Below are 16,945 nucleotides of genomic sequence, written 5' to 3' on the forward strand. Positions count from 1 at the left end.
GAATGTCGTATGCAACTCATGATGCCATGAGCATCAGTGTTGTTGTTGTTATTATTATTATTATTATTATTATTATTCGAATAGTAAACTTAACTTAATAGTAAAAGAGTGGAGAATACTAAATACACATAAAAATAATATATTATCAATTATCATAATAATCAATCATTTCTTTGTTTCTCTAAGTATCTTATTATGTGAAAGTTTTGGAAAATGGAGATCATTGGGTTGAGATATATGATTGGTATGCAATTCATGTACATTATTTTGCCGTTGGCTTTATAGTCTAGTGACATCTTTGGGGTGAGATCCAGTAGTCCGTCAGTGATTCAAATTTGACGTTAAAAAATGTACATTATTATTATTATTATTATTATTATTATTATTATTATTATTATTACTATAGTAAAGTTGACTACAAATAGTAAAAGAGTGAGAATACTAAATAGTAAATACACATAAAAATATAGAAGTTCCATCATTAAAAATACATACAAATATATATTATTATCAATATATTGTGTTAATAACCAAATACAATCGATCACTTCCTCGCTTCTCCAAGTTTCTTTTAAGTTTTTGAAAGTGGAGATGAATTGTGTTGAGATATATGATTGTCGTATGCAACTCATGTACATTATATATGTGCAGCCCAATTTTCCTTTTATATATTTACGGCATGATATGTACTCAACCTTAGCATCGCATCCCATAGCATATCAAAGCGGAATCCAACCCTGTTAACCATGAAAATCGGAAGTGTAAGAACACCTTTAAATCATAAAATTGTGAAGGGCAAACAAATTGCATTTTAATGCATTATGCCGTTAGCCATTCTTGGTTAAGGTCATCATAAGTTCTCTTCCCTATCGATGACAACTAAAAAGTCAAACTCATGTTTTCCTTTAAAAGAAATAGATTTTACAACAAGGTGAACAAGGTTAACGGACCCTTCCAAAAACACAGATTTTACAATGTTAGAAAATTCATCATGGCCAGTCAACTTTAATAAAGTTATGTTTCCCATTTTTAACCAATTTACATTGTAGTCTCTACTCTCTAATAAAGTTAGTTACACAAAAAAAAAAGTTAATTACACGCTTTTAACCCGTTTAATTTTCTAATAATTTTATTTTTCGTAACAACCTTTGTTCATTAACTAAAAAAGAAATGTGTTGCTGGTTTTTTTTGAACGTTCCGGTGTAGATTTTTTTGAAAACAACATTGTATTCAAAATCGGGTATTTGTTGGTATCGAAGGTTGTAGCGAGTTACGTTACCATTGCAGTACCGTGACACCCATCCTCTTATGAGCGAACAACAACATTGTTTCCAGTACGGTATCGGTGTTCGCTTTTAGGTTTTTCGACAAGCCAAACCGACCACGTTGCATGGGGAAAAAACGACCACACTCCCGCCACGAAGCGTGGGGAAAAACCTAGTTCCTTAAATAAAACAACTACCCAATTAAATAAGCAAATATCACCTTGATTAACCCTGATTCAGTACCACATAAAATCATGTCATTGGCTGTAAGCATGCTTGTTATCTTGCTGCCTGCTGATAACCTTCCAACTTTATGTTGTGTCCCTCTTAACCAAATCTGCTTATTTGTAAATGCATTTAGAGGTAACCTTTGTAACATATATAAGGGATAAAAGGTTTTTAAAAGTTGACATAACATATAAAAGTTACCATAAGTCCATATTTATTTAAAAAAAACAGTAACGGGTAAATCACGAACCTCTACGTTGCTTGATGAACAACTCGTGTTTAAGTATATAAAGTCTTCTACTGCGCTCATCGCGACAACATTTGATCCTTTCTCTAGCACTATAGACACTTGAGCCTTGCTCTGTCTTCGCCAGTCCTGCATTAACGACTTAATTAGTAACATGTTTACGATAAGTTTATAGGGTAAAGTTCTTGTACAAATAATCTTAACATACTAAACATACAAATTGAAGGAAAACTCAAAAAGACAAGGTGGCATTTTTGTAATTATCAATAACTATCAAAGTTACTCTACAAATACCTCTAAAAAAAACTAACCACTCCCCCCCACCCCCAAAAAAAACCTAAACCCCCACCCCCCCCCCCCCCACCCCCCAAAAACCTAAAAAAAACCTACCCCTCCCCCCCACCCCCCAAAAACCTAAAAAAACCTAACCCCCCCCCCCCCACCCCCCAAAAACCTAAAAAAAAAACCTAACCCCCCCCCCCACCCCCAAAAACCTAAAAAAACCCTAACCCCCCCCCCACCCCCACCCCTAAAAACCTAAAAAAAACCTAACCCCCCCCCACCCCCCCCCCAAAGCTAAAATGCTAAAAACTAAACCCCCCAAAAACCTAAAAATCTAAAAAAATAAAAAAAACACACAAATTATTTTATTTTATTTTTTTAACATTTTTTATTAAAAAATCGCTACTTTTAGTAGCAGCAAAAAAAATTTTTTTTTTTTTTTTTGCTAACGAAATGTAGCGATTTTTTAATAAAAAATGTTAAAAAAAATTTTTTTTGTTTTTTTAGGTATTTTTGGTTGTAACTTTGATAGTTGGTGGTAATTACAAAAATGCCACCTTGTCTTTTTGGGTTTTCCTTCAATTTGTATGTTTAGTATGTTAAGATTATTTGTATTTGATCTTTTGCCTAAGTTTATAAACTAAATAATCATATTATCATCAATTAAACCTTAATTCTTGATCCATCTATACATATACTTGCACTATATAACCAGTCTTTGTGAAGACATATCGAACTAATAGGCTTGTTTTGCATTCTCCAACTCTTAGACGGAGCTTTGATTTCTTGTTGTCGGTTGTTTCCAGTAACTAACTCCTATAAAACATAATAATAACTTAATTAGTATTTTAAGTATGACGATTTTCCTGAATTGAAAATAAATATATTAAAAAAAAGACCTGTATGCTTGAGTCCATGCACCCTATGTAAAGTTTCCCTTGGCTAGCCCTTATGCATTTCACATTCTTGTTCTTGAATATATCTTTCGCCTTTCGAGATGAATCAAAAACCTGCATAAAATTACCTAATTACCCACAGAATTTGAAATATTTTTACTCTCGTCTAACAAAAGGTGCCTCGTTTTTTAGTCACTTTATGTATTATTTTTTTAAAATAATCAGAATTACCAGACACTTAGACCACCCGTAGTGGGGGGTTATTTTTCAAAAAAAGCCAAAAAAAACGCCCCCACTCCCATTACATAGGGCGTTTTGGGGGGTTATTTTTGAAAAAAAAATTGTGTTAGCGTTATTATTAAAACGCCAAGAAGAGAGTGTGATGGGTTGACTGATCTTTGACTGGCCAATAAGAAATTAGTTAGCTTTTTTTTTGTTTAATGATTGGAAGGGGCATTATTTGGGCATTATTCCCACTACGTCACTTTTGCAATAACGCCCCATGCTGACTGGGTTGCCATGTGTCGGATAATGCCCCATGGTGGGGGCATTATTTTTCTTAACCACTACACATGGTCTTACCGGCTGCTTTTGAATATCCGATTATTACAACTTCAAACAGTGAAAACACATACAAAACATTATCTTATCCTGGTTATGCGAACTCACATAATCGGCTTCAAAACACGCGTTTGTTTGTTAATTACCTTCAGTTTATGGTTGTGTGTAACTGCAAAAATCATTTCACCACAAGTTTCCAGACTTTGAATGGAGTCTTTGGTTGTTATTACTTCAACACATTCAACTGTCCTTTCAAACATTTGCCATACCTGCAATCGGGAAAACATATAAATAACATATCCATGATTTAACCAATATAGTGCCATTAAATCTTGATTACCCTTATTGTTTTATCAGCAGATCCACTCAAAAGGTAATTTCCCGGTTCCAAAAGCGCAAAACATGTCACCGCCTTCTTGTGCTCCTTAAAATCGGCTATAAGAGTCATTGTCTGCCCCTTGATGTCCCAAACCTATCATAACATTAACATAGTTTAATATTTATGGTTTTATCTCCTTAGCTTTTGTCATGACGACTAATCAAGAAAGAACATTTTGTTGAATATATATATGAAACCTTAATTGACCCGTTTGAGTATCCACTAAAAAGATGTCCCCTATAGTAAATGAGAGAATTCACAGCTCCGCTGCCATTGTACTTTGCCTCCAAAAGTTGCGTGTGTACACAAGATATTCGCTGTTAATCAAATGATCAGTTGAGTTAATTATGAATAATCTACAACTTACTTATTTATATATTAATATTATACCAAATGTCAGATCAGATTATTTGTGGCATGCATACATACATATAGATTCACACACTAAATAACAAATAAGATGTTATGGCCGATTTTCAAAGAATAGCAAGAAAATAACTGGCTAATAAACTGTAACTTGGTTGCTAATCGATAACGGAATGTAAGTTGTATATATATTTTGCCGTTAATTTAAAGTTGGTTGCTAAAATCAACAGTTTTGTGTGTTTAATAGAGTTAACTCACCCATTTATTGGGCATATAATAATCTGCAACTTTCAACAATTCCTCTGCCATCCATGTTATACTTGAAAGGCGTCGGAGTGACTCTCTTACACCCTCTGAAAGTTGAGTCAGTTTCTGCATGCCTGCATTGCAAAATACATTACCAAATCTACATATAGAATACATAGTTATATGAATTAGAGTAAAATACACCGATGGTCCCTGTGGTTTACCTAAATTTTGGATTTAGTCCCTAGCTTTCCAAAAGTACACAGATGGTCTATGTCGTTTGCACTTTGTAACGCATTTAGTCCCCATCCTTTTCCAAAATTACATGGATGGTCCATGCGGTTTGCACTTTGTAACGCGTTTGGTCCCTAACATAAACATACTAAAACCTTTAGATTTGTTGGTTGGGGACTAGACGCGTCACAAAGTGCAAACCACAGAGACCAACCGTGTATTTTTGAAAAGCTAGGGACCAAATCTAGAATTTTGATAAACCACAGGGACCATCTGTTTACTCTACTCTACAATTTATAATAAAAAATATAGAAGGGTACTAATTACCTCTACCAAAAGTGTAGTTATATATGCACAAACATGCTAAAAGTCTTTCTTCAAGTTCCATTCCCGGATGCACATATTGCTCAATTGCGCTTAACAAAATGTCACAAGCGGAACATCTCAAATCATCGGGACCCTTAACGATTTCACACCCGATCCATGCAATTGTTGTGAGGCAGTCTCTTGAGGTTCTTTTGTTTTTGCTTTTTAATCCCTTTTTTAACGCGTCAAAAACAGGATTCCCGAGTTTTATTATGTGTCGTGCAACCTTCCCGGACCATACTTCTGTCCCATTTTCCTGCATTTTCATAAAGATGCTCATATTACCTATATGTTTCTAAAGTTAATATGCGGTAACTTTGACCATGTTGACTTTTCGTAGCTAGGTGTCTCAAAATAAGTCAATGAAGAAGATTACGTTAAATCAAATATTTTAAAACCTCGATAGCTTTTTCTGGGTTAAAAAATCATTACTCGTCAATTATCATACAATGTACCATTTAGGTAAACTTTGACTTTTGCAGTCAAACAAACTACTTTTCGACTCAAAAGTAATATAGATATAGTGGAGAGTTCAAATAAGAAGAATTTTTTTGTAAGAAGAAAAAAGAAGAATTTTCAACCAATAAGAATGCTTTATTTTACTTCATTTAATATTTGCATTTAATTTTAATATAAGGGTATATGGGTAAACATACATAAATCATTAATTTGTTCTTCCACTTTAATAACTAACTAAATTAAATTTGTAACTCTTTTTCAAAATATATACTTTTTTCTAAATTAAAAAAAAAAACTTAATTTAAAGTGTAGAATAAATTACTAGTTGTGTAAGATATATTATGAGTTGTGTAGGATATATTTCGAGGTGTGTAGGATAAATTTCGATTGTGCAGGATAAAATTATATAATGTGTAGGGTATATGTAGGAAAATTTTGATATGTGTAGGTTTTGTAGATTATATGTAGCATAATTAATGATTAGTTGACTAATTAATTAACAAAAGAAAAATTAATTATATGAGTTATAAATAAAATAGTATTTTACTAATATGCCATTTCTTCTTTTTCTTCTCACATTAAGTTTCTTCTCAAATGAACATTCCCCTATAGATATATTTAAGTATATATAACCACCTCTTATCTTTCTGTAATGTTTCTTAAAGAGCTTTGACACTACTATTAAACAAATTTGAAACACTTGAAAGATCAATATTAAATTTGATGACGAAAAGTAGTAAGTTTGACCACAAAAGTCAAAGTTTACATCTTGAAGTTAAATTGAGGGACTTCTTTATAATATTACCTGGAGTGTATCATCTGACCAATCAATGTTTTTGACAATATTCTTGTGTGACATTGAACTCAAGCCAGCCTTCTTTACCAACCAAGCTATTGTGTATGGTTCTCCGGTCCATGCATACGTTCCTCCAATATTCGATAATATGAATGCTGCCAATTGCTGTAAATCTGAATCTTCTTCACATTTTAGTGACTCTAGAAGGGTCTGAATCGCAACTTCCCGGTTCAGAATCTTATCGACTGATTCTTCCTGAAATTGTTTTTTCACAAAACTGATAACTAATACATATTTCGAAACCAAGAGAAAATCGTATGGACTTTTTGTCGAATTTTTATATTAAATTATCTGACTATGGACTTTTATTGAATTCGTACATATGTCTCTAGAATTTATTTTTGCTTGATTTCATTCTTTATTACATAATACAATAAAAATGGCCTCTTTTCAACCCTTTTTTCGTCGAGCATCTGTAATTTAAATCGTTCAAAAATAAAGTCCAGGAACCAGGGACGAAGTATAGTGGGTGCCCGGGGGGTGCACCCGTCCACCCCAGTGTTTCGGTTAGAAGTGTATAAGTTCCCATTTTTCGTCCAAAAATTTTAAAATTATATAGGATCGTCCCCTCGATTATTTTCCCTAAATTGTATATCCTAAATATTTATAAACTTTGTATATAAATGATGAGTAGTTTGGTAAATATACAGTTTGTTTTATTTGGAACTATTATTATTTGACCCGACTTGAATCGAATAGCCAACCCGACCCGATCCGAAACGTAACGATAGGAAAAAAAATTTGGGTCCCATCACTTTACGCCCCCTCAAAACTTTTGGTCAAGCTCCGCCACTGCCAGGAACTTATGTACGGATTCAATGAAAGTCAATTATTTTAAGTTTAAATTTTAAGTTCAAAATACAATATATAGATAATACCACAAAAAGCTTACCAGAACCTCCAACTGAAGCAACAAACTAGCTGCTAAAAGCTTATATTCTTGTTGTGTTTGTTGGATGGCAAGCAATAAAACACACATAATGTCGATACCACCTTTTTCCCGTAGTTGTTGTAGTAGATTTACCGACGATGATCTGATAAATTTAATTGATTAATTATCATAACAAAAGGTTTGCATTTTGAGAACATATGAATTGTTAGAATGTAATCTAGACTTAGGTTATGTTTATCATGTATTTATTAGAAAAATGGTCACAAGGCAGAAAACAAAAGTCAATAGCCGTTATTTAGCGGTTATGACAGTTTTCTGGTACCCCAAATGAAGGGGTATAATCTGTTTAAATAAGCAGTCGTAATTCGTAAACACCTTCTTAAAAATGCATAAAACCTATCAAAAGAAGGCGATTTTTTTTTTTGCATCACAGCATGTGCTTTTATATCATTCCACACGAAAAAGGGCAATTACAAAGCAATGGCAGGTAGTCGGGCAACAAGTTGCGCCGCCACCCCCTTTTGAAGGCGATATTCAATTAGTTAAGAACGTACCGCGGCATTCTTAGTAGTTCATGGTAGAATTCAAGTCCTACAACTATGGCATCCTTGTGGTTGCTTAATATGAGAGAAATGAATGGAGAAACGGGTGTAAGCTGCGAAATATGGTATCTACATTGTCCATCAAATCGCATACACTTCACAAGAATCGCAGCCAAAGACGCACCTTCATCTAAATTACCATTTCTCGGAACATTAACAAGACATGAAATCACTTTCGGTGAAGTAATCGCCGCCAAATGAGTGGCGTTCGTAGAGTTATCAAAAGCAGTCACCAACGCTTGAATAATCATTAGTGACGCCGAATGAGGTGTCACAAAAAGTGACTTTACGTTACTCGTGAAACAGCTCGAAGAACAAATGATCTTAACTAACGTCGGCATGAGTTCAAGATTCTTGATCTCGTTTGGCGACGGGTTTATTAAATAAATCAATACCACTGCTTCGTAAACGTCTCTTTTCAAAGCGTTTGCGAGATCATGAAGTTTTAACCCTTTTTTCTTTATGTCATCGATCACTAACCGATTCGATGAAATAATACTTGAAAGTATGGAAACTGATGCTCTTGTCACCCCTTGTTCCTTTGAAGTTGATAACGCCATTAGTAACTGATCTAATATTACGTCTTTTAGTAACGAGTATTTCAACCCCGGTTTGTTTGCTAACATTTCGTAAACAGCTGTAATTTCAGCCGTCGTCGAATCATCATCATCGTCATTGTTGTTGTCATCATCGAAATCATCGTTAATAAAAGGTTGTCCCAGTTTTTCGGAGAAACATAGTTTTGAAATTACTTTCTGAACAATCTCAGCTTGTTCAACCCTGTAACTATTTTCGCCGCTAAATATAAATTCGTCTCTCGTGTTTGATTTTTCTTGGGTGTGTTTCCATTGGGAGATTTGAAAGTTTTCCCATGTTGGTTTTTCGTCGTCGTCTTCTAAACAGTTCCAAAATTCTGATGATTTCGACGTTGTGATTGTTGTTTCCAGTTGCTGTTCTGCAGCTATATGTAAGGTTCTTAATGATCTATCGAATTCATCTGCGTATTCCTGATTTTAATTAACAGCAGTTAGAAACCACAGTAATATATCAAGACTTATGAACTTTGTCAAACGCGTCAACCAGTAAAAAAAACATAGCTTAAAAAAGGAAATAGATCAAATGGGTTGAACCTGTGAAACTAGTAACTACTGATACAAAGTGTATTTAAATGTGTAAATTTTCCTAAATATTTTTTTAACAAACTAGAAATAATATAGTTTTGGTCCACCTCTAATTCTGTTAAATATGTAGACAAAGGGCAAAATACACATAATAGAAATGAAATTACATCATTCCTGTTTATAGCAAACAACTTTAAACCGGTCCCAAAATGGAATCCAACTTATAGTTAAGTATTTCGCTTTAGTAATAAAACTCATTCTAACTGATTTATGTGTAGATTGTCGATGTACGTATTGGTGGATGTCAAAGATGCAAGATATGCAGAAGTGCTTATATGAAAAAACAATTTATCAACCAAAATGGTGTGGGTTCGAGTCTCACAAAGTGGACAATACGTGAATTTTAGGGTATGTATGCAGTTAAAATGAATTTTATTTAGAATTATATTGAAAAATAAGGGCAGGCGGGGTGGTGCGTGATACCACCCCATCACTCGTTAATCTATCAATCTACACCGCCGCCGCCCCTTTCTATCACTCGTGAATCTATCATTCGTTGAGTGTATAACGCGTTGCAAATCAAAAAATGGAACGTGTGTCTTGTACATTGTGCATTAATATTTGTACATTGGAATCCCTATCACTAGTGATAGCACCCCCACTACATTTCTATCACTAGTGATAGAATATTAGGTGCTGACATGGCATGATTTGATTGGGTGCTCCCATCACTAGAATCTATCACTAGTGAACCACCCCTCCTCCCCTAAGTATTCCAGTCACACTGGATTCCATGTGACATGTTCATATACACAAAAATACAAATTAGTTGTCATATCATCAGTTTAAAAAAAAAAAAATCAAAAAAATGGCTACAATATGTATAAAATACTAGTTTCTTTTTGACCTCAAAATTTAAGTTGATTGCTAGCTTGAAACATAAGAAAAATGTGAAGCTGATTGAGAAATACCTCAAAATCATCATCACCAAAACCACTGGTGCCTGAATATATAGATTCAGCCTCTGACTGATCTTCCATGAGAAGATCTTGAAGACGTTTGAGACTCGAGTTTTCGAAAACTCTCTTTGAAACAGAACTTTCTACAATTGCAGCATTTGTTTTTTGTTGAAGATCAATAGGATGCACCTTTACATACTACATCAAAATATACATGTTAATATTTTTATCATAGTAAGTTGTGTTATCTTTGTAAGCTTGAAGATTAAAAAAATAATAATAATCAAAGACTGGTATATGTACTCACATTTTGATGATTATGCTGATACAAATTTGAGGATGAAGTACTGCAGGCCTTTGTGTTTCTGCAAGAAACTAGCAAAACTATGATGAGATATCATCATTACTTATTCTATAAATGCTGTCATAAGCAACCAAAATTGGTAAAATGTTGTTCAAACAAGAAACCTTGAATTTTTGGAACAAACATAATACTTTTGAGAATGACATTTGAAATGACTTTTCCCAAATTTAGTGCCAAAGTTGTGCAAATTCTCTATACTTTCTGTTAGATTTAACATTCTTGAGAAAAGTTTGTGGAATTAGGGGTGAGCTCGAGCTCGTTTAATATATGAAAGCTCGAGTTCGAGCTCGGCTCGATTCGAGCTTTATTTCTAAAGCTCAAGCTCGGCTCGAAGGTAATTTTTCAAGCTCGAGCTTGGCTCAGGCTCGACTTGTTTAGTATTTATTAATTAATTTATATTAATTATAAATTTTATTATACATATAATTTAGTTATTTTTTTATATTTATATAAATGGTAATTATTATTATATAAATATATGTTTAATATATTAATAAAAAATATATAAACAGAAAGTTCGTTTAGGCTCGCGAGCCGGCTCGAGCTCGATAAGCAAAACTCGGGCTCTGGCTCATTTACTAAATGGGCTTGTTTTTAGGCTCGGGCTCAAGCTCGTTTAAGCTCGGCTCGTTCGAGCTTTTTTTCGAGCCGAGCTCGAGTAGCTGGCTCGTTTGCACCCCTAATACTAATTATGAAGCCTAAATTGGTATGTTTAACCAATGATATTCAAACGCCTTGTTTGATTTATTATTTTTTCTAACGTCGAAACTCTATATAAAAATATAGAAACGGGCCAACAAGAAACTGAAGCCTGGGAATTACTAAATTACATCTCTAACATTAAATTCTTTCCACCTAACCCGGGAATTACTTCAACCCTTGTTTGATTAATTGTTTTACTTGGAACAGTACACATGAATTTTAATGTCGCATAATTAATAATTTATAGGTTTGTTTTTTTGCTTTGTTGATATTTTTTTAACAATTTTTTTACAACTAATACCATCTAAGACCCACTCATTTATATTGACATAGGTTTTTGCATTGTTGACTGTTGAGATATGTCCAAAACAAAGCCACGATAAATGTGATATATGCTTAAAGTATTAAATTAAATTAAATTAAATTAAATTCAATATAATAGTTAACAAATAAATAGAACTTGTCTTAGCTGGATTAAAAAAAACCATTAAGCGGTTTATATATATATATATTTAAAAAAACATTCTTTTACTTATTTATTTGGTTTTTTAAGTGGTAGCTAAATACTTATAAGCATTTAGATGTAAAAGTGTTTATTTTTTGAATTTTATTGTAGTGTTAGGTAAGTTATTTTTAATAAAAAAACAAAATAAAAGTTTGAGGTTATTTATTTTTTCTTTATTGATAAATATTTTTTTTAGAATAATAGGCTAAACTAAAAGAAATCAAACAAAAATCACACTTACCTCATCTCATGAGATTTATGCTTCATCAACAAAGGAGACCCTCCATACCCAACAACCTGATAATACATCAACCACGCCTTAAACCTTATCGCACCCTCTCTCACACCCTCAAACCCATCCCTATCCTCATCCCAATCCCCATCCCCAATATCCAATCCCAACTCCCCAATACACTCCTCAACCACCACCCTATACATCTCCGGCGCCACCTCCGCCCTAACCAGCCACGGCGCCACCACCATCGCTTGCAAAACATTCACCGCCACTTGCATCGCATCCCCCTGGACCATTCTCAACAAACCTATATAAAAATACAACAATCAAACACGATAAATCCCTCAAATAACAAAGCTACTAGAAGAGTCTCTGAAAGTCTGATGTAGGCAAACCTTATCTCTATCCTAAGGATAGAGAGTAGGGATGAGCATTTTGGTATTAGTATCGAAAAACACCAGTACCAACTATTTAGCGTTTTCGGGATCAGTACTTTCAATTCGGTATGGTACCGGTATTTTACCTTCAAATACCGTAATGTACCGAGCATTTTCGGTACCGGTACCCACATTTGACAAATTTCATGATCGGTATTTTTGCCTTTTTGGTACCAGTACAAATACCGATACTAATACTAATACTAATACTAGATTACTAGGTTTCCCTAATAGAAAGGTTGCTTCCACATAGACCCTCAGCTCCAAAACTCACAGGCTTACAGCTGAGATAAATATATAAAACAAACCTAGATAAAAATATGAGTAACAAATCAAATAACCGTTGGATATTCCAACGGTTACTCCGTTCTCGCTCAATGACGCTGGCGCCTGGAGCATATGCTCAGCTGCTTCAACATGCTTAGGATTTGCCGAGTCGATTGCGTGTTCAGCTTTCATTATTCCATAAACAAAATTCGATAAAACAGTTTGTTCGGAGAAGTCGAACGAATTGTTGGTATGAATATTGGTTATCTTTGACGTGCATTTTGTTTGTAGAAGTTTGCGTGTTTTGTGGTCGGATATTAGCGAGTTTATGTGGTGGGTTATTGAAGTTATGAGGTGGATTAAAAGGTGAGGGTGTATGGATTTGTGGTTATGGGGGTGGTTTGATGAAGAGGATGTGGAGGAAGAGGATGAGGTGGAAGCCATTGATGTGGTCAAAAATGAAGATGAAGATGATGAAGAAGATGAAGATGATGAAGAAGATGGAGGAGGAACATGTGTTGAGTATGTGAAATTACAAAAGTTTTATTGGTCCCCCTGTTGTTTATACAGAGGATATGATAATGACAAATTCAGATATGAGTATGTATGTAATGTATGACAGATTTATGCCAAATTCCCGCACAGTTTTTGTTAAATTAATATGACTTTTTAAGGAATAATTTTATAATTAAAAATTAAAATCATAATAATAAATATACAAACTGGCTAGAAAAATACAAAGAACAAGCAATTACATAATCAAGAAAAGGGTTTTTTTCAGTGTTGTAAAAATCGCGACTAGGCGGCGATTAATCACTAGTCGGCTAGTAACTGAGTAATTTTTCGTTAATTAGTCCATTAATTTATAGTCAGACCTTGTCGGGCCTAGTGGAATCTAATCAGGCCTAGTTGGCCAGCCAAAAATCGGTGATTCTAGACATATTCCGACCAAAAACCTGTATATTCTGGCCAAAACCTCTAAATTCCGGCCAGTTTCTAACCAAACCGTATGAATTCCAACAATTAATCTTGTATACTTAAAAAAATGAGTTGAGTAAGAGTTAAAACCTAGCTACTTAAAATATTTACCTATAAAAATGTGTATATGTATACATAAAACTGAAAATAACATATAAAAACCCGATCCGATTAATCCCGAGTAGTCGCTAGTCCCCACCTCACCGGCTGATTAGCGACTAGCGAGTTCTCCAACCTTAGTTTTTTTTAACTAACCAACATAATTAACACTTTCTTTCCTCGTTTGATCGTTCCTAAGAACACAATTGTTTTGATATTTTTGTAACATCTACCATAATATCTAAAGATAGTGTCAACCAGCACTTTCTTTGGGGCGGACATTGAAACTGAGTCCAACCATATGTGTGACTCACACGGGACCTTTGAAATCGGTAGCTCCAAACCATTGAGCTAAGGCATACGAAATGTGAACCGCTGCTTGGCACTCCCCAAACAAAAGATCGGTTGTTTCTAAATAGTTCCCACAAATTGGACATAACAAAAAGGGAATGCCTATATATTTGTTAAAGTCCAAAACGTAGGAATCCGATCACAAAGCAACACCCAAACAAAAATATTCACTTTCCTAGGCACGAAGTGATTCCATCTTATTTAAAAAAAAGGAGCTATATGAGAGGGTAAGGTTGTCTACATGAGACATTTAATATTCGTATTCTTCGAATTATTGTACAAGGGTTGAGGGTATACGAAGCGTAAGAATCGATATAGATGAAATGAACGAATATGAAATTACAGTCTTTAGATTTTGTTTTTGTTATTACTATATATTAATATTAATATATTAATATATTATAATAATATATTAATATAATAATAATAATTATTATTATAATAATAATTCTTTTCTTTATTTTTAACTTTAATTTAATAATTTATTTATTATCACATGTTGGGATAAGCTTGTTAAATATGAAATATGATATCAAACAAGTTTTCAAATGTGTATATGAAATTTCTCCTTCTTTTAGTTGTAACCATAGCTAAGAACATAAACTGACATAAGAAACTTTTGATTATGTACACATTTTTATTAAGTAAATAAGAGAATCACATTATCAATAATCTAGTTTTAAATTGATTATCTAAGAATTGATTATCTGATTCTACAATAATAAATTTACAAGAACCTTTTTTTTACATTTAAAATTAAGATTTCATTCCAAACATCAGGGCAAATTACATAAGAATAACAGGTAGACGAGCAAAAAGGTGCGCCGCCATCCCCTTCTAAATAGTAATTTGTTTTTACCTAAACACTCAAAAGTGTCTGATTCTCGCATAAGAACAGTATAACGTTTGTTTTTTAAGATAATTTTATAAACTATAACTAATATTATCCACTTAAATAAAATAACATAAGCCTATAGGTTTATTACTCTAAAGTTTAGAGTGGACTTCATGTTACAAGAAAAGTTACGGCGCATGTGTTGTTTTGTTATGTAAAGATCCACACTGGATTTGCACTTAAGACTTTATTAGTATTATTAATCACTACTAAATGGAAAAATGATAATGTACTTCTATTGCAGACGAATTTTTATATTAAAGACACCCCACTTCTCTCATATTTTTTATATTAAAGTCGAATTTCTTTTAACTGAAAATATAAAATAGATAAATCCAAATAATAAAATCAATAAGATAAGTTTATGCAGTAAAAAAAACTATACAAAGAAATTTACGTTTAAATTATGATTTATATGTTTTTTTTTTTTTTTTACAAATAATATGTTATAATCGTATTAATTTTCTTGTATTCTTTTATAGATAACTAGGTTAGAACCCCGTGTAATACACGGGTTGAATAAATGTAATTTTATATATCAAATAATAAAAAAAAATATATCTTTAAAAACCTCGTTTCTTACCCGGGTTGAATAAATGTAATTTTATATACCAAATAATAAAACAATATATCTTTTAAAACCTCGTTTATTACATGGGTTGAATAGAAGTAATTTTATATATTGAATAATAAAAGAAAGTTATATCTTAAAGAACCCCGTGTATTGTACGAGTTGAGTAAATTTAATTTTATATATTAAATAATGAAAAAGTTACATTTTTAAGAAGCTCATGTATTGTATGGGTTGAGCACATGTAATTTTATATATCAATCAATAAAAAGTTATATTTTGTTATATCTTTATAAACCCTGTGTATTATACAGATTGAATAAATCTAATTTTATATACCACATAATAGAAAAAGTTATATTTTTTTAAAAACCCTGTGTATTACACGAGTTGCATAAATGCATTTTTGTATATTAAATAATAAAAATATTATATCTTTAAAAACCTCTTTTATTGAATGAATCTAAAAAAAAAAGTTATATCTTTAAAAAAACGAACGAATATACTCGATATATGATGGATGGGTGATTGCGGTGATGATTCTTATAAATGCCACCTAAACATATTACAAATAATATGTTATAATCGTATTAATCTTCTTGCATTCTTTTATAGATAATATATCACTTACCAGTCATCTCCTTTAGAAGTGATCAAGTGAACATGTTTGTCGTTTTAGAGTATGTGTTTTGGTTTGTATGTGAGGTACTTGTAAGATTAAATATTTTATTTATATATTTAATCTAGTAGCCATCATTATCATTTATATAATATGGATCAAAATATATTAAAACCTATAATAAATTAGTTGGTAATTGTTGATGGGCCAGATTACCCTAATTAACTAATTGGGTTTCCCCTTGGGTGTATATAAGGAGATTACTAGAGAGGGATTAGGGTTAGACTCTCATAACATCATACACAATATCGCCCCCTCTCTCTCTCCATTACTACGAGTTCTTCAACCCTAAAGAACTCGGTACTACCATCAAGAAGGTACATCCTAAAGGGGAACCAGACCAATCTGACGAACATGACGTCTACTTCCCTCTCTGGTGTGGTGACTGCTAATCAGGTACACACCTCTTATTTTATTGTTTATGATTGAATTTACATCATTAGGGTTTATGTTTTACCCATGATCTTATGATATAATCAACATGTGGTATCAGAGCAATGTTGATTACATCAATTCAATCAAGAAACTCAATGTTTTAGGATTTAAAATGTTAAGATTGATTTTCTTCTCCTGTTTTACGTTTTTTTTTTTATGATCTTATGATCTTCAAAATTATACATGTAATGATGGTGGTCGAATTGCTTGTGTAATCAGTGGTTCACGTTATCTATTTCACCACATATTCCATTATACTTTATTTTACTTTTGCTTTGAAATCATTATTCCTACAGTGAATTGTTTATGAGATTTCATCTCATGAAATCATTATTTAAAGTTAAATGGATATTGGTTTCATTAATTGAAAGCTTCGTAATTTTATTACGAATTGTTTAAGTTAGTCATATGAATGGCTATGATGATATTACATAACTTTGTGATAAAATTAAGTTAGATTATAATTCC

The 16,945-nt window shown here is 32.7% G+C and overlaps 1 protein-coding gene across 1 annotated transcript; it reads right to left on the minus strand.

Annotated features, from left to right (window-relative positions):
• Positions 1-439: 439 nt before the first annotated feature.
• On the minus strand, positions 440-13,026 carry LOC110899865 (putative E3 ubiquitin-protein ligase LIN-1). The gene is made up of 17 exons (XM_022146763.2): positions 12,511-13,026; positions 11,772-12,072; positions 10,267-10,324; positions 9,972-10,157; positions 7,832-8,886; positions 7,278-7,419; positions 6,335-6,580; positions 5,032-5,326; positions 4,483-4,604; positions 4,056-4,175; positions 3,820-3,951; positions 3,626-3,748; positions 2,922-3,032; positions 2,692-2,838; positions 1,744-1,869; positions 1,486-1,602; positions 440-737 (listed from the first exon to the last, which is right to left on the minus strand). The coding sequence occupies exons 1-17, from the start codon at positions 12,911-12,913 to the stop codon at positions 720-722; spliced, it is 3,702 nt and encodes a 1,233-aa protein (XP_022002455.1). The 5' UTR covers positions 12,914-13,026; the 3' UTR covers positions 440-719.
• Positions 13,027-16,945: the final 3,919 nt, after the last annotated feature.

Source organism: Helianthus annuus, chromosome 13 (genome assembly GCF_002127325.2).
Source record: "Helianthus annuus cultivar XRQ/B chromosome 13, HanXRQr2.0-SUNRISE, whole genome shotgun sequence".
Classification (NCBI taxonomy): Eukaryota; Viridiplantae; Streptophyta; class Magnoliopsida; order Asterales; family Asteraceae; genus Helianthus; species Helianthus annuus.

Coding starts and splice junctions, on each gene's coding strand:
- LOC110899865 (XM_022146763.2), bottom strand. CDS start 12,913: ATGGCTTCCACCTCATCCTCTTCCTCCACATCCTCTTCATCAAACCAC. Junction 10,325..11,771: donor CATAAATCTCATGAGATGAG/GTAAGTGTGATT, acceptor AGTTTCTTGCAG/AAACACAAAGGCCTGCAGTA. Junction 4,605..5,031: donor TAACTACACTTTTGGTAGAG/GTAATTAGTACC, acceptor TTTGCAATGCAG/GCATGCAGAAACTGACTCAA.